Source organism: Curcuma longa, chromosome 17, assembly GCF_044706935.1.
Source record: "Curcuma longa cultivar G26 ecotype Majalengka, Jawa Barat chromosome 17, ITB_CL_G26_1.1, whole genome shotgun sequence".
NCBI lineage: Eukaryota > Viridiplantae > Streptophyta > Magnoliopsida > Zingiberales > Zingiberaceae > Curcuma > Curcuma longa.
This window is the reverse complement of record NC_133877.1, coordinates 1,972,237-1,991,180: the sequence shown is the minus strand read 5'-3', so window position 1 is coordinate 1,991,180 and position 18,944 is coordinate 1,972,237. Positions and strand designations below refer to the sequence as shown.

General features: G+C 43.3%; 4 protein-coding genes across 4 annotated transcripts; all 4 read right to left on the bottom strand.

The window, feature by feature from the left end:
* Positions 1–4,087: 4,087 nt before the first annotated feature.
* On the bottom strand, positions 4,088–4,601 carry LOC141811963 (EPIDERMAL PATTERNING FACTOR-like protein 2). The gene is made up of 3 exons (XM_074700046.1): positions 4,523–4,601; positions 4,395–4,432; positions 4,088–4,330 (listed from the first exon to the last, which is right to left on the bottom strand). Exons 1-3 carry the CDS (start codon positions 4,599–4,601, stop codon positions 4,088–4,090), a joined length of 360 nt encoding a protein of 119 aa, XP_074556147.1.
* Positions 4,602–5,404: 803 nt separating this feature from the next.
* Positions 5,405–10,845, bottom strand: LOC141811491 (homeotic protein knotted-1-like). Its single transcript, XM_074699520.1, has 5 exons — positions 10,624–10,845; positions 10,440–10,556; positions 10,209–10,353; positions 5,681–5,937; positions 5,405–5,578 (listed from the first exon to the last, which is right to left on the bottom strand). Exons 1-5 carry the CDS (start codon positions 10,819–10,821, stop codon positions 5,405–5,407), a joined length of 891 nt encoding a protein of 296 aa, XP_074555621.1. The 5' UTR covers positions 10,822–10,845.
* A 2,043-nt stretch (positions 10,846–12,888) lies between these two features.
* Positions 12,889–13,527, bottom strand: LOC141811490 (agamous-like MADS-box protein AGL29). The gene has a single exon (XM_074699519.1). The coding sequence runs from the start codon at positions 13,525–13,527 to the stop codon at positions 12,889–12,891; it is 639 nt and encodes a 212-aa protein (XP_074555620.1).
* Positions 13,528–15,294: 1,767 nt separating this feature from the next.
* Positions 15,295–18,331, bottom strand: LOC141848509 (AP2-like ethylene-responsive transcription factor ANT). Its single transcript, XM_074736543.1, has 9 exons — positions 18,064–18,331; positions 17,336–17,951; positions 17,169–17,251; positions 17,035–17,043; positions 16,871–16,959; positions 16,728–16,801; positions 16,598–16,648; positions 16,458–16,534; positions 15,295–16,198 (listed from the first exon to the last, which is right to left on the bottom strand). The coding sequence occupies exons 1-9, from the start codon at positions 18,329–18,331 to the stop codon at positions 15,549–15,551; spliced, it is 1,917 nt and encodes a 638-aa protein (XP_074592644.1). The 3' UTR covers positions 15,295–15,548.
* Between the last annotated feature and the right edge of the window lie 613 nt (positions 18,332–18,944).

The window sequence follows — 18,944 nt, the reverse complement described above, 5'->3', positions numbered from 1 at the left end:
GTATAAATACATCAATTGTGTAGTTTTCAATTCACGGCAATAAAGAATTTTCCTCTTCTCGTTGGTTGTTTCTCCCTCGTTGCCTTTTTAATTTTCTTTGTTTTTTGTTCTCTTTGCATTGTGCTTCGGGTGTGAATCATCGATTCTGAGCCAACAATTGGTATCAGAGCCTTGAATCCACGATTCTACAAAAATGTCGAGCATCCCACAAGCTGCTGTGAAGGAGAACGGCGGAGTGCCATTTCTCTATCCGATGCTAAGCCCTCACAATTACACTGTGTGGGCAATCAAGACAGAGGCGATTCTTGATGCCCAGGGAGTCTGGGAGGCGGTGGAGCCAGCAGAAGGAGCCCAGGTAGATGCAAAGAAGGACAAAAAGGCACGTGCATATATCTTGCAGTGTGTCCCCGAAGACATCCTTCTCCAGATTGCAAATAAGAAGACGGCGAAGGAAGTCTGGGATAGCCTCAAGACGAGGTATCTTGGTAGTGATCGGGTGAAGAAGGCACGCGTACAAACATTGAAGAGCGAGTTTGACGCCCTCCGGATGAAGGAGAATGAGACGATTGATGAGTTTGCGGGAAAACTCAGCGCCTTGAGCAGCAAGTTCTCCACCCTGGGTGCCACGCTTGAAGATTCCTCGTTGGTAAAGAAGTTACTCGATTCTGTCCCTGATAAATTCTTCCCTATTGTTGCCGGTATTGAACAGTTCCACGACCTTGAGACTATGCCGTTTGAGGAGGCTATAGGGCGTTTGAAGGCGTATGAGGAACGAACACTACGATTACATGGCAACACCAACAACACTGAAGGTGAACTCCTACTTACTCATGCCGAATGGCAAATACGACAGAAAGGGAGCAATGTGGACACTTCATCAAGAGGCAAGGGGCATGGATCCAGCAATCACAGTCGTGGCAACTGGCGTGGGCGTGGGCGAGGGCGCGGACGTGGCCGTGGTACGCAGCGCCAAGACAGTGCAGGAGGCACTAGCGGCAACAACAGTCACGCTCGTGACAAGAAACATATAAAATGTTTCAATTGTGAGAAAATGGGACACTATGCGTCTGAATGCTACAGTAAGCGTCGTGATGAGGCTCACCTCACTTGTGCCACCGATGAAGAACCAGCACTGATGATGACCGTGTCCCACGAGGAGTCTCACACAAGGCGTGAGCAGCAGGATATCATTCTACTCAGCGAAGAAAGATTCCTACCGGATATGTACCGCAATGTTGAGAAAGGAGAAGATAAAGACGTCTGGTACCTTGACAACGGTGCTAGCAACCACATGACCGGTCATCGCGAGAAGTTTCAAGAACTAGATGAAACCATCACCGGGAGGGTGAGATTTGGCGATGGATCAACCATTGAGATAATGGGCAAGGGAACGGTTGTGTTTGAATGCAAGAATGGCGATCAGAAGGCTCTCCATGAGGTATACTACATTCCGAAACTTTGTAGTAATATTATGAGTCTTGGTCAATTGACAGAAACTGGGAACGAGGTGCACATGGAAGGAGATACCATGAAGGTGATTAATAGGAGCGGGAAGCTCTTAATGTTGGTAAAGCGAACACAAAATCGCTTGTACAAGATAACCTTGAAGACATTTAAGCAAGTCTGTCTCATAGCAAGCCTAGAAGACCCAACCTGGTTATGGCATGCAAGGCTCGGACATGTCAATTTCCAGGACTTGAAGCTTTTGGGGGAGAAGAAATTGGCAGTTGGTGTGCCACTATTGCCCCAGCCAAACAACTTTTGCGAGGTGTGTGTGATGGCCAAGCATGCAAGGTCACCATTCCCGTACCAAGCAAACTTTAGAGCAGAGAAGCCGTTGGAACTTCTCCATGCTGATATTTACGGGCCAATCTCACCATGTACACTCGCCGGTAATAAGTATTTTCTTTTAATTGTTGATGATTTTACAAGGTGGATGTGGGTGTTTGTACTAGCAGCAAAGAATGACGCATTCGAAGCTTTCAAGAAGTTCAAAGTCTTGACGGAGAACAAGACTAAATACAAGATCAGAACGCTCCGAACAGACCGGGGCGGCGAGTTTCTATCCACGGAGTTCACTCAATTCTGTGAAAATGAAGGAATTGAGCGGCACCTCACGGCTCCCTACACACCCCAACAGAATGGTGTTGTGGAGCGCCGTAATCGCACCGTTATGACCATGGCAAGATCTCTCCTCAAGGGTACACATATGCCGGCAAGGTTCTGGGGAGAGGCGGTTAGGCATGCTGTCTATCTACTAAACCGTCTCCCAACTAAGGCGCTAGGAGAGCGTACCCCATTTGAAGCTTGGATGGGGAGGAAGCCACATCTTGCTCATTTGAGGGTGTTCGGTTGTGTTGCATATGTGAAAAACACAACCCCTCACCTTAAGAAACTTGACGACAGAAGTTCACCCATGGTATACTTGGGTGTCGAGGAAGGCTGCAGAGCTCATCGTCTATTTGATCCAAGACGTGGCAAGCTGCAAGTAAGTAGAGATGTCATATTTCAAGAAAATTGTGAATGGACATGGAATGCAGGTGCTAACAATGAAGAAAATTTATCGGAGTTTATTATGTTGGATGCATTTTATTCCGACGAGGCGATTGTTGCAGCAGATGCTGAGGCAAGGACGGAATTGAAGACACCCGCTGCTGCTGGCAGCCGGACGAATCTCTCGTCTTCTGCTCAGTCAGACGATGGCTCACCTGTTAGATCTCAAGAAAAGACTACGAAGAGGAAATTTGAGCAGAAAGATCACAAGGATTTGATCCCAATCATACGATCTTCTTCTTCTCCTTGCACAATTAGATTCCAAGCTGGCACAATCATTTCCAGTCAACATAAGAGGAAACTGAGATGCCTTGAGGTGTGCCCTGTGAACGATCACCTCTTCATCACCAGTGCGTTGGATGGAATTGTAAATTTATGGCAGTTGCAAGGAAAAGGATCTAGTGCCTCATTACTAAGCACTGTGGATTGTTTATCACCAAAGCAACGGAGATGGTCTGAAGATATGGCATGGCATCCCAATGCAGATAGTATCTTTGCTGCCTACACTGCTGATGGTGCTGACTCACAGATCTCAATTTTAAACTTGAATGCATCACGAGAAAGAAAAGTTACCTTCTTGGATCAAAAACCTCATCGCAAAGGCATCATAAATAGCATAACATTTATGCCAAGGGCTGATACGTGTTTCCTAACTGGTTGGAGTGACCATACTGTTGTACTTTGGCAAGAAGTAGATAGTTCATGGAAACACAAGACAGTGCATGCACACATGCATTCTTCTGCTGTCACGGGAGTAGCTGGATTATACCAGAAGAAGGCTATACTATCTGTTGGTGCTGACAAAAGGATCATTGCTTTTGATCTGTCAACAGGAAGGTTTGAGTTCAGAAATCAAATAGAAAGCAAATGTATGAGTGTGCTTCCAAACCCATCAGACTTAAATTTGTACATGGTGCAGTCAGGGGAACCTGGGAAACAACTTAGTTTATTTGATATGCGATTGAGGCAGACAGAACTTCATGCATTTGGGTGGAAGCAGGAAACCAGTGAATCCCAATCTGCTCTGATCAACCAGGCATGGTCTCCTGATGGTCTCTATCTATCCTCTGGTTCCGCAGATCCTATAATACACATCTTTGATATCAGATAACCATGTCAGAATTAGGGGGAGTAATGTAGGCAAAATAATTCGGACATGGTTTATAACGTTTAGTTTTTTTGATAAGTTTTATCTTTCAACGTGTAGTTTTTGGATAAGTTTTATCTTCCCTATTCTTATGGCTTACATGGCATTACTTGATTGGCTTAAGTGATGTCATACGTTATCAATTATGGTGTATAAATACATCAATTGTGCAGCATTTCAATTCACGGCAATAAAGAATTTTCCTCTTCTCGTTGGTTGTTTCTCCCTCGTTGCCTCCTTCTTTTCGTTGTTTTTTTTCTTCTTTGCTTTCTACCGGTGTGATTTTGTAGATTCTGAGCCAACACACACAAGAAGAAGGGAAGAAGATAAGAGAATGAAACAGCTGCAACATCAAACGGTGTCTATTATCTACAATTCAGTAGTGAGTTAAGGATTGAATATCAAGTTCCCGCACTTGCATTTCCAACTGAGGGGCTTGTAATTGGAGCTAATGTCGCCCCTCGAATCAGAGGCCAAAGCGAGGGATTTCTTGTTTCGATCCTTGTTCAGTGCTTGTGGGATAACTGGCACTTGCACTGCCTCACAGTGGCCGCATGCTCTGCACCTCCTCTCACACATTGGAGGCCTTGATCCGATCAGCACTCTCACCTTCGTCGGTTCTCCTCTTTCCTGCTAATTAACAACCAGAGTTACAAGAAGTTCTGAACAATTTCTGAGTAAATCAAGAACTCACACTTGAGATTTCTGGAAACCTGAATAATGAAAATCTCCCTGCAAGCAAACCAGAGCGAGCTTACAACTTCATGATTAGGAAAAAGGACAGAGGGAAGGGATTGCTTTATGACAGGTGAAGAAGCTTACCTTCAACTGAATTGTTGAATGCAGTGGAAAGAAGAATGAAGAATGGGAGAAGGAAGTTGAGCCAGTGAAGAAGGCCCATTTCTATCTGCCGAGGAGAGAAAGAGAAGCAGGGGAACTGATTGATTAGTGTGCTCCGCTCCGCTGCTTTTTCTCTAGGATTTTTAACACCAATATGAAGGAGAGGAGGAGGAGGAGGAGGAGGATGGGTCGAACAGAAGTGGAGCCAGCCAGGTATTGAATGCATTGATGGGCAAGGGAGATAAGATGGAGTGCGAGCCAGAGTAGCATAAGAAAAAGGACAAGAGCTGGCGCAGGGCTTTACAAGTAATCGAGTCAAAAGAACAACCGCAACTCAGCTGCAAGATTGATGTTGCAGAAGAAGAAAGCAGGTGAAAAGAGATCAATAAAAGCAGGAGAGGGATCAGGTACGTGTGTTGGGATTCTGCTGATTCCGGGATTCAGACAAGGCTACTGCCTTACGCCATACATTACTCTTCATTTTGGCATTTGGTCGAACAGTTGCATTGCGTGTCCAATCTGTCACTGCAACTCTGCAAGCTCGTGGTGCCTGCATGGCGGACGCTTGTGCTTGGGCCCTTGCAGTGGCAGATTTCATCCACACATGAAGGATAACCTTCTTTTATCATCATCTTGCAATCTTCTAAACCAATCAGTCTTTTCAATTTCCCTAATTAAAGCAAAAAAAAAAACGTATTTATTGCAATACAAGTTAGCAGAGTTCATGACAGTGTGACGTATACATTCTGTGGTATTGAAGAACTTTGAAACTACAAACTTGCCTGACAATGGTATTGTAGAACTCAAACATATAATTCAATGATAGTTTTGGTGTTTATGCATCAAAATTAACACTTCAATGAATTAGGGACCGAGGCGATGAAGGCCATCACCTCCCATGAATTGCCCTTCCATGCACACCATGAATTGCATGTCCTCTGATGGCTTCCAGTGCCGCTTCCTTTGGTTTATAAACCAGTTGTTGATTTGCTTCTGGTCCAGGCCGGTAGATTCAACGAGAGCAACCTTCTCAGATTCCTGCATTTTGTCACAAAACAAGTTAAACAATCACAACAATGATAAGGAACAGATGAAACTCTTCAGCATTTCAGAAATTAAGACATCGAGTTCAACAAGTACAGAAGGATATGGCCATTTGTTGTGCAACTCCCACCACTTGAGTAGTTTTTGCCGGGCTTCCTTCGGCAGCTTTCCTTTCTTCTTCTTGGAGAGCTCTTGCTTAAGGCTGCTCAAGTAGCCACTGTATTTCTTCAGAAGGTGGAGTTTCAGCTCTTTGTCGTCGGCGTGCAGATCAATCTTCAGGAGATCAGCGTCACTGCTGCTTGGATCAAGGTCCTCTTCGGATGATGCAGCATCTTGTTCTTTCTCCTCTGCATCTTTTAAGTAGAAGAACAATCAATAAAACTACCTCTACACAAAATGTCAGTAAATCAGTGCAGATCAGATGTTACTGATGACAAGCTCTTCTACAAACATTCTTTTGATAAAAAGTAAACAAAATCCATTTCCTAGTTTTCAATTGAGATTTGATTGAATCTCAGCGGGGATAAGTCTAAAGAGTTGAGTTGGATTTAACTAACTGGCTCTAGGTTTGAATTAGTTAGATGTGGACTCAAGTAAGGTTTATGTTGTTGGAAAAAGTGAATAAAAATGGATGGATAAGAGGACTCCAAAGCATGTAAGTAAATCAGTAGATTTAATGTAATCATGAATTGAATCCTATATAAGGAGCTCCTCCTACCTTGGGCAGAAAACACAAAGTGTGCAAATTACATCCACCTTCTTTCCCTTATGATTTCCGCTTCTCTGCCAAGTAATCCGTTAACATTTGTTACTGTTTGTGAAAGCATTCGGGTACGAGTTTCGTTTACCATGAACAACTAGTGTTTGATTGTGATCATGGTCAAGCTGTTGTATTCTGAAAAATAGTCGTCCAATGTAACTACAAAATACCACCAGAAGAGACAAATATATTTTAAAGAGACTATGTCTAACCCAGGCCTCGACAACACTCAACGCACATTTCTCTTTGGCTCAGCAGTCGGGCAACTCCTACGTAAAATCCCAATTGAGTAGTTCCTATGCAAAATACCAGTCGGTAGTCAGGCGGATCACTTGAGCAGTCGAATGGACATAGAAGGCAATTGACTAGGGTGACTCTCGGTTCACTTGGGAGTCTCGAAGCACCCTAGCAATTGCATCATTCAGGAGCATTCAATTGATATTAGACAATAGTCGATTTCTACAATTATTTGGACACTCGACGCCTGTCTTTAGCACTCGAGTGACTCGACTTACTCAGACAATCAATTGATATAATACAACAGTCAACTTCTGCAGTTCGCCTGACACTCAATGCTTGTCTTCCACACTTGGGTGACTTAACTCACTCAGGAAATCGGAAGGCAATAGATTGGCAAACCATTCGGTGCCCCACCTCTTGGCAAACAATTCAGTCGGGATTCTCATCCCACTCGCATTCAGGCTGGTTGTGCTCTCAAGCACTTGGGCCACTCGAGCATGCATCCCCCTAGCCTTACTCGGGCTCGGACTCTCGGGAAGTCTATGTGGTCAAGAGCTTTGTTTGGTTCGGCTATCTCAATAACATTCAGACTCACAATAGCAATGCCCTCTAGCTATTACACTCCGCACGAACTAGGCTTGCCGCGACGCTAACTTCGCTCACCGCGCGTGAACTGTGACAATGTCAGAGCAAAATACAGAGTAAAACTAAATAACCAGACTACATGCATACCTCTTGAATAACTCCATTAGTGTTATGTATATATCTCAATAATTAACCTGGGGTCAAAGAAAAGGGAGAGTGAGCACAAAGTACAAAGTGGAGATACGATAGACGTGCATGAAAAATAGTATTAAAGAGGCAATAACATCATTTATCATTTATCATTTATCATTTTTTCGCATGTCATTTGTCTTTTATTCCTTTATTAATTAATATCATAAATTCTCATTATTTTCTTATGTTATTCGACAACTCAATATGATTTATTGAGTGGGTGAACAACATACAATATACTCGTTCAGAAGTTGTTGTTTAAGTAAAGGTGAACAGTTTGCCTTCCCCCTAATACAAACACATCACGTATAAATGAAAAAATATCAAAGTGAGCGACTTGCAATTCACTTGAAAGAGATGCATTGTATAACAAAGTGAACGACCTACAATCCTCCCGTAACGAAATTGATCGTAAGTATGCATCTATACATACATATCTCATGTGAACGACCCGCAATCCACCCGAAAATATCTTATATGAAAATAAAATGGATGACCTGTAATCCATTTCGTGAGATGTCTCATATAAGAATAGGGTGAAAGATCTGCAATCCACCCTGTGAAGAAAATTTTATCTCAATTTATTTGAAGTTTAAGCACATGCAGAAAGATTCGAAAGCTTTTTGAATTGCGTAGCAAAGAGTTCTATATTTATAGAGTTATTTTCCTCATTACTCTGATATAATTAATCTCATATCTTTTATAACAATTAGAACTGAGTTCCATGACACGAGAGATATATTCACTTTTCAATTAATTTGGTTGAGAAGTCATATACTTCCTATGAGCGTTGAGCCGAAATTCTCTGATATAGTTATATTACTTATTTCAGTTATAAGAACTGCAGAAATATAATTTATTAATTATATTCATTCCCTCTTATTTTCTCATCAAAACTCATATTATCCCCTTTTTCCATTATTAGTTCTTAGAAAAAAACCATAGATACCATAAGAAAAAGCAAACAACATGCATGATAAAAATCAACCATATGGATAACAAAAAAAAAATGTCATTTATTAATATTTGCTAATAGAAGAAATTCCTTTTGTTTATTTATTATCATAAGAAAGTATCCTTACGGTGACTTATAAAATAACTTATAAATGAAATAACCTTTTAATAAGAACAACACAAAATAAATGAATTTTACTTCCCATGTATGGAAACCCAAATAAAATTGATAGTATTTTATACACTACATATATACTTGATTTATATCATATACTCTGAGCGAAACTAGCAATTGAACAGAGCTAAGAAATTCTTGGATGTGGTTGAGTTTTGAATCAACAAAAGATCAAGCAAAAAGGGATCCAACGATTTAATCATGCACGAAAGAAAATCGAAAAAGATTGAGCAAGAACCTCCATCTCAATTAAATATGCACTCGCGTTTGATGATGTGAAATGTTGGTAGTGTTGCGACGACGTGCGACGGCTGTGACGACGTGCGATGGCGATGACGACGGCGACAAGGAGCAAGGACGGCGGCGACAGCAACGACGACAGGGAGCAAGGACGGCGACGGCAGTGGCGATGACGACAGGGAGCAAGAACAGTGGAGGCGGTGGCAACAACGACAAGGAGCAAGAACGGCGGCGGTGGTGATGTGAGGAGTTTGAGGGTGAGATCGTTTTTGGGGAGATTAGGATTTAGAATTAGAGAGGTTTTAAAGGGGAAAACGGAGAAAAGTCACGAGGAAAGAAACATTCACCCTTTATTTGCCTTTTTGCATAAAGACCCAACAAGTTTCAAATGATGCTTAAGAATATGAAGACATAAAGTGTAAATTATATTGTTGCTCTCTTTGATTAGATTTTCATGCATGCATATCTTTCTTATTTCCATTTTGCACTCACTCTCCTTTTCTTTTGACTTCTAAGTTAATTGCCGAGATATATACATAACACTAGTGAAATTATTTTAGAGTTATGCATATAGCCAGTTCAGTAAGTTTTTATTTATATTTTGCTCTGACATTGTTACAGCCAACATTATGGTAAACCTAACTCATATGAGGCATGACAAAGATTATATAACATATATAAGTTTTAGTAAGTAAGATTTTATTCAAATTCGATTTGGACTATCTTAACTGTCAGCCAGGTTCGATCACACTGAGTTTGGATTGGACCGATGTTGAAGTGGAAGTTCATGATTGGGTTAACACTTCTTGCCACAACCTACAAGTAGACCTATATAGTACCAAGAAGAGGGATTTTTGACAACTTTTCCAACACATATCATTATTGTCACACTTTGCACTTCACATTGCAGTAAAATGTGAAATCCATCACTCCAGCGGCTCCACACGATCGGCTTCACGACTATCTATGAAGAAGTAAATTGAGAAGTTGTAGTTGACAATTATAAAAGAGGTGACTTCGCTTCGAGAAATTCGATCCTTGCCTACTGCAACAAATTTACTCCACAGTAATCAACTCACCCATGCCCAGAAAAAGATCTTGGTTGGGTGCAATCCAAGAGAAACAATCAAACATAAGGTTATTGTGGACTAGTACTATATATAAGAACTAGTGTTGATTGGGAAACAATTTCAAACTCAAGAGAATTTATAGCAAGAAGTCCCTCCTCCCTATTAATTCCTCCTCGAATACATAGTTCCGATCCACTGAGCCACACCGGCTGTGGCTGTGAGCATAAATGCATGTTGCCTAGCTAGAGGAGAAGAGGAGTCAGAGTAAACACGACAGAGGAACTACAATTCCACCTTTTCTCTCATCTTCGTTTCAAGGGAAAGATGAACAGTATGAGAGCAGCGTATGAACTCGGACACTATTGTTAATATACATAATCATGTGATGGTTTGAATTGAATTGTTTACCAGAGTAAGAGAAGAGCCGGGAGGAGGAGGCGGCGGCGGCGAACGCTGTGAGCTGCGACTCCACGCTGTTGAGGAACTCCGTGGCTTCTTGCAGCGGCCGGCTTAGCTCGTCCCGGTACTTCGTCAGGATGTCGCAGTAGGCTTCCTGTTAAATTTATTGTGTCTTTAGATTTCATAGTCGTGCAGTTGTTTATGCGGAGAGAGCGGTGTGGAGAGTAATTAATTGCATGCCATGAATTGGTCGAGCTCGGGGTCGCTGGAGGCTTCTCGACGGCGGCAACTCAACCGTGACTCGAGTTCCCGGGACAACTCCGAGAGCCGCGCCGCCGCGTCCGGCGGCGCTCCCACCTACATAAATCATACACGTACGAAGAGTATTTGATCAAGCAAAATGAGAAATAGAAGTAAAAGACACCTTTTGGCAGTCGATGAAAGCGGCGATGAGGGTCGAACACTGCGGGTGGGACATGATCTTGGTCTTCATTCCGTCCTCGGCGGGCGGTATCTCCCCCTGAGACGGCGGCGGGGGATGGACGTAGGCGTGGTGGGGGTAGTAATCGTGGTCATGGTCCCCCGCGCGGCCGTAGGAGGCCTCGGCGACCAATGGCGACATGGCGGTGGAGGACGGGAGGTAGAGGAAATTGCCGCCGCCGCCGTCGCCCATCCGCTGAGACAGCTCCTCCATCCCACCACGATAGGATGAGATATACTTTTTAAAGATTTGAAAGGAGAAACTAAAATTGAAAGAGTCTGATGAAGAAGAAGAAGAAAGGGAAAGCAAAGTTTGGTGGCTTTCTTTTCCGATGTCAAATCAAGGAGACGGAGGTGATGTGTGCTTCAATGGCTGCACCGCATCTTGTACTTGTCATTAAAACCTAAACGACATACACATCTGCAATTTCCATGGCGAGAATCTCGCGGGATCAGCCTCGATCAGCGACTTGTCCTCTCGTCCATCAAACCTCCTCCTCGATCGATCGATATTCCCTTACTCTCCTTCTTCCCCTCTCTCTCTTCCTCTCAAACATGCAGAAGTGAAGAAGAGCCTGTCTCAGTGACACAGGACTTCAGTACAATGGATCAGTTGATTTGCTCGATCGATCATGACTGATATTTCTTGTGTTCTAGCTAGTTCGATCGGGTGAGCATTTGGAGAATGGCTGGCCGGAACAAAGTGCTCGTTGCCAGTCATGCCATCATCGACGTCCCAGGTTGGGTGGAGGCAACGAGACATGCAGGCGATGGAGTTGATATATTAATTAACCGACATTGCTCTCAACGCATTTCTTCAAAATCCTGAATGAGTAGTGATCAAATATAGTGGATAATCAAATTATCAATTAACGAATGATCTGATATGCACGTCTTCTGAAAATTCTCGTTCAAGAAAATGAACATTTTAGTAAGATGTTAGACTGATTTCGAAAAATTTTGATGTTCAAATTAGAGTTATTTGAAAGAGGAGATGATTATCAAAGGAGAAACAGAAGAAGAAGGAAAAAAATCCTTTTGACCTACCTCTTCTAGTGTTTATATAGTTGTTGAAAAAAACATTTCTATGTCAATCGGAATGGAAGTATATGAGGAGATCAGATTTGACAGCCGTTGAATGAATTGCTTTCATTTTTTTTTTTTGACATTATCTGCAAATAGGAGAGTATCCGAGGAACTAGATCTAATAATCTCATAACAACTCTTTTATTCTTAAATTGTCGCGTGTCTAGAAAATATTCATGGCTTTTATTTATAGGCTCATGAAGGACATAGACTCATAGATATGGAACGAGCTTAAGGGTGTGTGGAATTGAGACTTGAGTCAGAGTAAAGATGATGTCTAAGACCAAGATGGTGTCTGATGCCGAAACAGTGTTTGAGGTCGAAATGAAATCTAGGCTCACTCTAGCTCTATTGCGATGGAGTCATTTTTCCTTGGGCTATTTTGACTCGTGCTATCAAATCAGTATGAGCCTTAACTTTTGTCTAATCCTTGAGACTTTCGGACGTGATTTATTAGGAAGGTTACCACATCACACATCACATAAGCATCAATCATTAAGTTCTTCATAATCCTAATAATCTAAGCACGAGGCTTATGTTCAACTCTCTAACTTCTAAATATATTAGATAATGTCTATTTATGATCGATCAAAGCTAGAACGTATAAGAGAAAATGATATTGCTGTCTATCTATGAACAATCAAACCTCTAATTTATAACTTTGTAGTGAGAGTGAATTATTGTTAATTAATAGAAAATGATATTAGGAAGATAAAGGAGTGATCATCCTACAAATGATTTTTTTTCATCTTCTTAATTACTTCAAATTAATCTTTCTAGAATATATAACGATAATTTTTATGTGCCATCGATGTTAATTAAGTTGATATGAACCCGAATAGAATATGCATTGATAACACTAGCGAACTTGACACTAAACAAAATAACGATTATTCTGAAGACTAGTTCTAATAAAGAAATTTATGAGAAGACACAAGCAATCTCTAAATTTAACAGAATAATATTAACATAACCCAATTGAAATGTAGAATCACCAAGAACACAATAAAGTGCAACAAATCTTTATTTTATAGGTATCAAAATACACGCATAACCCAATATTGTGGCTCATGTAGGCAAGGGGCCATGCTAGTATACTTATGTTGCGATCGAGCCAGATGATCTAAGATGAATTTGATCCATTAGAATTAGATGTTGAAATAAAAGTCCTAGTTAGGGAAGATGAGGCAACACCGCTATTGCGTATCGATGTCATTCGACTTCCCCCAATTACCATTGATGGGTTAGCCTCACCATTAAGTATTTCTGTGATCCTAGTCTCAGTTTTTACCTTTAGTCGCTCGTACCTATTCTTGAGTTGGTCAACTTGCTCGAGACTCAACTTGTTGATGTCTCTAGTGCAATCAAACTCTTGGGTTTGGGCATTGGCTATTCGCTCCTTCAAGTTGACACTTCTATCCTTCGCGGCCTCCAATTGGTTTGACAGATCCATGTACTCTTGGCTCAGTTGTTGGTTGACATGGTTTAGGTTCAAGCTCGTGTCGGCATCATGCAACAAGTTTCCTAGGAGGAATCGATCCACGACCTGATCGACGGTAGGACTACCAAAAGAATAAGGATTACCTACAGGTGAGTACATCACGATACCCACATCGACCCCGCATAACGTTGAGATGTCACTAGCCTTAGCAAAGATGCCCGCCTTGCGTTTGGAAAAGCACACATGGCGGGCATCCTCACTTTGTATCTTCTTCATCTCGATCTTCCGCCTTCCCTTGCTCGATGCACCATTCCTAGCCATTTTAGTCGCGAGTAATGCGGTAAGGCATAACAATGCTTTAAATTGAGGAAAATAGAGATGGATGCTAAGTGCAATGAATAGTTGCCTAAATGTATAGTTTTGGTAGCTACCAAACTTGTAATGAAACAAAAATGCAAGTAAATTTCCATGAATGATATACTAAATAAATAAATATATTTTGAGACCTAATTCCACCAAAGATATATCTAATCATATATTTTTTTTTGGTTAGACCAATTTAATTGGTGATCAGTGAATCATTTGGATTTGAATTATTGACATTAATTTAATTAAACCATTGCACCTTCTATAATATCCATTTAAATCAATTTGGACAATCACAATTGATAAATTAATAGGAACTAATTATGTAGCAAATAACCAAATTTGTGTAGTCAAACACATCGTGACATACGAATTAGGGCACCATTAGAATTGGGGCACTCAACCGGCCGGGGTGGGAGGGTCACAAAGATAGAGGGTTGTGCACGAGCGGGGGATAGAGAAGAGGAGGAAAGTTTAGGTGACTATCATTGGGGGCCCAATTAGAGGGAGAGAAGACGAACATTGAGGGCCCAATTAGAGGGACAGACGAGGAGGAGAACTCTTGAGAATTGCTTTTTTATTTGACGTGAGTTTTCCTCCAGCAATTTGCATGCAGTGAGGAATGTGAATGGCAAACTTCCCTGCACAGCAAGAGAAAGGAGGTCGGAAGCCAGGGGTGCTCTGACTCAACAGCTCCGACGCTCAAGTCAGATCCTTAACCGGTGAGGGAGAAGAAAGAATGCAGAGAGAATGAGCGATTTTGAGTCTATTAGGGTGCATACTTGTATCCATGCGAGGAGTGAGCGATATATAGATGTATGAAAAAGAATACTGAAGAATTGTCTTATCTCAATTAAAGAGAGTATTCCTGAGAGAAGATTTTGTCAGAAGAGATGTCTTAAGGAGAACATCCCATCGCTGCCATAGTAACGAAAAGTCTTATCACCCATACCGATATGAACTGATACGACATCAACTGGTGCTATCATTCTACATTAATGGGAGATAAGTTACCACATGATTGCATACGTCCTTCTGACGGCAACTTGTCTAGCTAAATGAAGGATTGGATAGAAGAGAGTTGGTTGAGAATGGCACATAGCGCTGAGTAGGAGTGTAGGTGGCAAAGAGTGCTTGAGCCAAAGTCGACTGAGACGAGTCTTGAAGCCGAAGACTTGATCAAGTCGAGAGGTGACTAGGTGGAGCGGCTCAGACTTGAAGCTCAGAGTTGACTGTTGAACGGGAGTTAAGCTTTGAAAAAGATCGAGTGTAAGATCACAAACTGAGCCTGATGCCAAGTTGGGTATTGGACCCTTACCTGAGCTGCCAACCAAGTCGAGGTCGCTGACTCGACCTAACTGAATACCGAGTCGGGATCGTTGATCCAACCTGATTGAATACCGAGTCAGAATCATCAAGTCGAGGCGGGAGACCAATCCAACCAACCCTAGAATCAATACTTTTGTATGACGTGTCATCGAATTGAACCAAATCTTGACTTTCTGGATCCAATTATACCAACCCATAACACTATCCTTTAATCTTAACCATTGGTGAGTTTGTATGGCATAAACCCTAAACCCTAAATCATGAAACACCAATCTAGAAGCACCATAACACACCAAATGTAAAAGATTGAGCAATAGGGTTAGAAATTCACTAGCAGTAAACAATGCAGTAGACTTTTCTTTCAAAGCAAAAAAAAAGAAAAAAGATGAGCATCCAAATTACCAGCATAGAAGAGTAGCTAATCTACCAGTTCCAAAGCCGCTGCAGTGCAAAATCCTTGCCCAAGTGGCTCAAAAGAAATAGATAAAAACACTTATGAGCCACAAGAGAAGATCAGAGGCCAGGTCTCAGGGAATGATGCCATTCCCTTAACTACAAACAAGTTTGATTACTAACTAATAATGCACCCTCTTCATTTGATCCGGTGCTACTGTTGATGCTGCTCTTGCAAGGCATGGAAGGAGGACTCAGGCATCTGCCCAAGCAGCAAACATTGGGAGGTGATCGAAGGGCAATCCCGGCCTTAGCTGGGTGGGCGGCATCCATGAGTTCACTGGGCTAGGACTGAGCTTCGGCGGGGTCTTGGCGAAGAACATGGAGATGTCGGCCCTATCAGGACTCCCTTCTCGAGAGTTGCTCAAGTCGGTAATCAGCGACAGCGAATGCATTCCTATTACAGTGCTCAGATTCCCTGAATTCCCCGAATCACCGATGCTTTGCATCGAGCTACTGTCCATGCCTCCGACGATGCTGTGAAGATGGTTTGCAAAGGGCTCATTTTGGTATTCAGCGCTGAGAGGTATGAATTTCTGGTTGTGTTCTTCAGAAGCCGTGGATGTTCGGTTGGGAGACCGGGAGAGGGTCATTTTCCAATCAGAGCTACTCGTGTTGTTTCCGGCATTCAAATTGAGCTCTTGGCTGCCACTTTGAGCTACCGGAGCCGCACTCCGGTGCTCGACGCTCTTGTTTCTTTTTGCGAGTTCGCCTGCCAGAAGGGTGCTACTCGACAAGATCTTCTCCACATCATACCTTGAGATGTCGAAGTTCGTGACAGCGTTCAATCCGCGGAACTTGATCGCGGCAATGTCATATGCTTCAGCTGCTTCCTCCTGAGTACCTTCAGATCAGCAACAAGAATGCTTAAGAAAAAGAGTAAGAAACAGTTATCAAAACTCTAGTGGCGAATGCTTTCTTAGCTTTTGCTTCCGCTTTTCAATTTAAAGATCAAGATCATGATTGGTCAAACAAAGCCATTGAATAGGCAGTAAAGCCTCACTCGGGAGAGCATGCTTGGGCCCAAAAGCATTTTTACTTTCTCAGAAAAATGGTGGAGGAATCAACAACATGTATAAGATTTCGCAGCATTATGAACTTACTGAAGGTTCCAAGGTAAAGATCCTTGTTCCCTGAAACCCTTCCGATTCGAGCTTGCCACCTTCCATGCTGGTGATGCCTGCAGAAATCTCCAAGAGTTAGGAGTCGAGCTGAATGGTCGTCGAGATCGAAAAAAACAGACCTTGTCACGCCACGGTACATCGATGCTCCTCGCGAAAAGCCGCTGCTTTTCCTGTGAAGGAGAGAAGTTCACATTGTAGATCATGTTCAAATTAAGAAACTGTGAGAAGAACAGAACAGAGGGTTGCGACCTTCTTAGGTGAGCAACGTATTCCTGCCTCGTCATGTTCTTCATTTCTTCAATCTCGTTTCGGTAATCTTCCAGCTGCTCCAAACCATCGATTGGTCATCATACTGAAACATGTGTTTTTTGGACGAATCTTCGACAGCATACCTGGAAGTTGATGTGTGTGTTTACTCCCCAGTATTTCAGTGCAGCCAAGTCGTAGGCTCTTGCAGCTTTCTCTTCCATGTCGTAGCCCCCTGCGATACAAGGATCGAAATGGTAAATAGAGACTTGCACTCTTGAAATGGTGAGAATGAGTGATAGGAGCTTACCCAAGTAAACTGCTTCCAACAAGTTCGCCATTAATGGAAGCATGCCCAACGAAGAAGTCGACAGTTAGATTGTGGAATAGAAATTAAGTAACAAGGTGTTTACAGATTCCTGCACGTCAGATGTGAGAACTGACCTTGCCTCCCTTTCCTGGTTTGCCCTTCCTTCTTGCAACTATTGTCCCAGAGATGAGCTTCATATCTGCCAGTCCACCTGTGCCTGTGGCAAGTTCACCATTCATAGCCATGAATATCAAGAAGAACTGAGAACAAGCAAATGTAGAATGAAAACCTGGGTACTGACCTTGTGACGCCCCTGTACTGGGACGTCCGCTGCCCAAATGTGTCAATCGACTTGCGATGAACAGGCTGCTTCCGGCCTCCCATAGACGCTCGCTTTTTACAAGGCTCCGAGATCGCGTACTCGCCGGCAGTGGCCGGAGAGGCATGCTGCGGAGCAGTGACGCAGCTTGACTGCGAAACAGGGCTCATCGACAAGCTCAGGGATTGCAAGTCTCCGTATCCCATGGCAGCAACAGGAGCACCGGCACCCATCATTACACCGCCGTGCACCAAATCTTTGAGCCTGACGGAGGCTTCCTCGGCTCTCACAGCTTGGCCGGAGCATTCAAGCGGCGGCTGATACATCTCATGGCTGGTGAGCAGAGAAAAGATGCCGTCTTGGAAGGGCGGCAAGTGGCCGTGGATGATGTCTGAGGGAGGGTGCGGGTGGGAGTGACGACCTCCTCCTCCGCTGCTGTCTGCCTCTGCTTTGTGCCGGTGGTACGCGGTGCAGTCCAAACTTAAAGCCATCGCTGACCCCCTGCCGCTGCCATTGCTGCCGCCGTACTGATGGGTCCCCATGTCTGGACCACAGCCTAAGAAATCTTCGAGCTTGGGAGACGGAGATGCCGCCATTGCTTCATTCGCATGAATGCAACGAGCCATGAAAAGGAAGGTGGCACCTCGGCATTTCAGATCCTCGTGGAATGAAGCTAAATAAAGAAAGAGGAGCCAGATTTTGAGACAGACCTTGTTGTGATCTGGCGAGGGCTTCCATGAGGCAAAACGACCCACTGGACTTGAGTGGAATGGAGCCTAACTGAGAATACTCGTGTCCCCCTCCATTCTCGCTGACGCCATACATGAAACCGGAGCTCGTCAGTGGAGGAGAGATGAAGAAGCTACCAGGAGACGGGCGAGATTGTTCAGCAGCAGCGACCTCCATTTGAGGGGAAAGAGAGAAGCCCAACCAAGCACCGCTGTCGTTGCTGGCGTTCGTGCTGTATATGGACTTCATCTTCTTCGATTGCACCAGGGCTGGCGCGGCGACTCAATCATCGAGCAGTGCACGGCGTAATCATTCTACTCGTCTTCAAGCTCAGTTAAGCTCCATGGCCGAGACAACAAGTAGTGAGGAGGAGGAAGCTGGAAGTGATAGGCGGGCAGCAGGGAGGCTTTAAAATAAGCAAAAAGAATGAGTCCAGCAAGCAAATGGTGGATACATTCCGGTGTTCCTCATAGGGATCTGTGTTCTGAGGACCATTGCTTTAGCTTTTCTTCTCTCTCTCTCTTTGATTCTTTGCTCTTCCTCTCTTTTTCTTAACACCCTGCTGAAATCTCTGCTTAAGGGGGCTTTGGTTTTCCAAGGAGAGGCACGTCGGAGTCTGCCATGTCTAAGCTACGCTTTGGGAAACAGAGAAAATTAAACTGCGGTTTGCTTTTTGCCGCTCTTCCTCTGGTTCTGTAGCCATGAGAGAGAGATGGACAGGAAGGACTCCAAACTTGTCACTTCGCCCCAGCTCTATAGCTCCCTGTTCTGCTACTCTACGCTTGCTGACCCAGGGATCTAATGGACGTGCCCAGTATTCTGCGAATTCAAAGTGCATGCATCAAAAAGGATTGATTTTTCT

What these genes read in the sequence shown, in the direction of transcription:
- LOC141811490 (XM_074699519.1), bottom strand. Translation starts at nt 13,527, where the DNA reads ATGGCTAGGAATGGTGCATCGAGCAAGGGAAGGCGGAAGATCGAGATG.
- LOC141848509 (XM_074736543.1), bottom strand. Translation starts at nt 18,331, where the DNA reads ATGAAGTCCATATACAGCACGAACGCCAGCAACGACAGCGGTGCTTGG. An exon ending in CCTCGCCAGATCACAACAAG is followed by an intron (nt 17,952 to 18,063) that starts GTCTGTCTCAAA and finishes ATGCGAATGAAG; the next exon opens with CAATGGCGGCATCTCCGTCT. An exon ending in TCTTTACCTTGGAACCTTCA is followed by an intron (nt 16,199 to 16,457) that starts GTAAGTTCATAA and finishes GCTGATCTGAAG; the next exon opens with GTACTCAGGAGGAAGCAGCT.
- LOC141811491 (XM_074699520.1), bottom strand. Translation starts at nt 10,821, where the DNA reads ATGTCGCCATTGGTCGCCGAGGCCTCCTACGGCCGCGCGGGGGACCAT. An exon ending in CTTTCATCGACTGCCAAAAG is followed by an intron (nt 10,557 to 10,623) that starts GTGTCTTTTACT and finishes TGATTTATGTAG; the next exon opens with GTGGGAGCGCCGCCGGACGC. An exon ending in ACAAATGGCCATATCCTTCT is followed by an intron (nt 5,579 to 5,680) that starts GTACTTGTTGAA and finishes GACAAAATGCAG; the next exon opens with GAATCTGAGAAGGTTGCTCT.
- LOC141811963 (XM_074700046.1), bottom strand. Translation starts at nt 4,601, where the DNA reads ATGGGCCTTCTTCACTGGCTCAACTTCCTTCTCCCATTCTTCATTCTT. An exon ending in ATTCAACAATTCAGTTGAAG is followed by an intron (nt 4,433 to 4,522) that starts GTAAGCTTCTTC and finishes GTTTGCTTGCAG; the next exon opens with GGAGATTTTCATTATTCAGG. An exon ending in GGTTTCCAGAAATCTCAAGT is followed by an intron (nt 4,331 to 4,394) that starts GTGAGTTCTTGA and finishes GTTAATTAGCAG; the next exon opens with GAAAGAGGAGAACCGACGAA.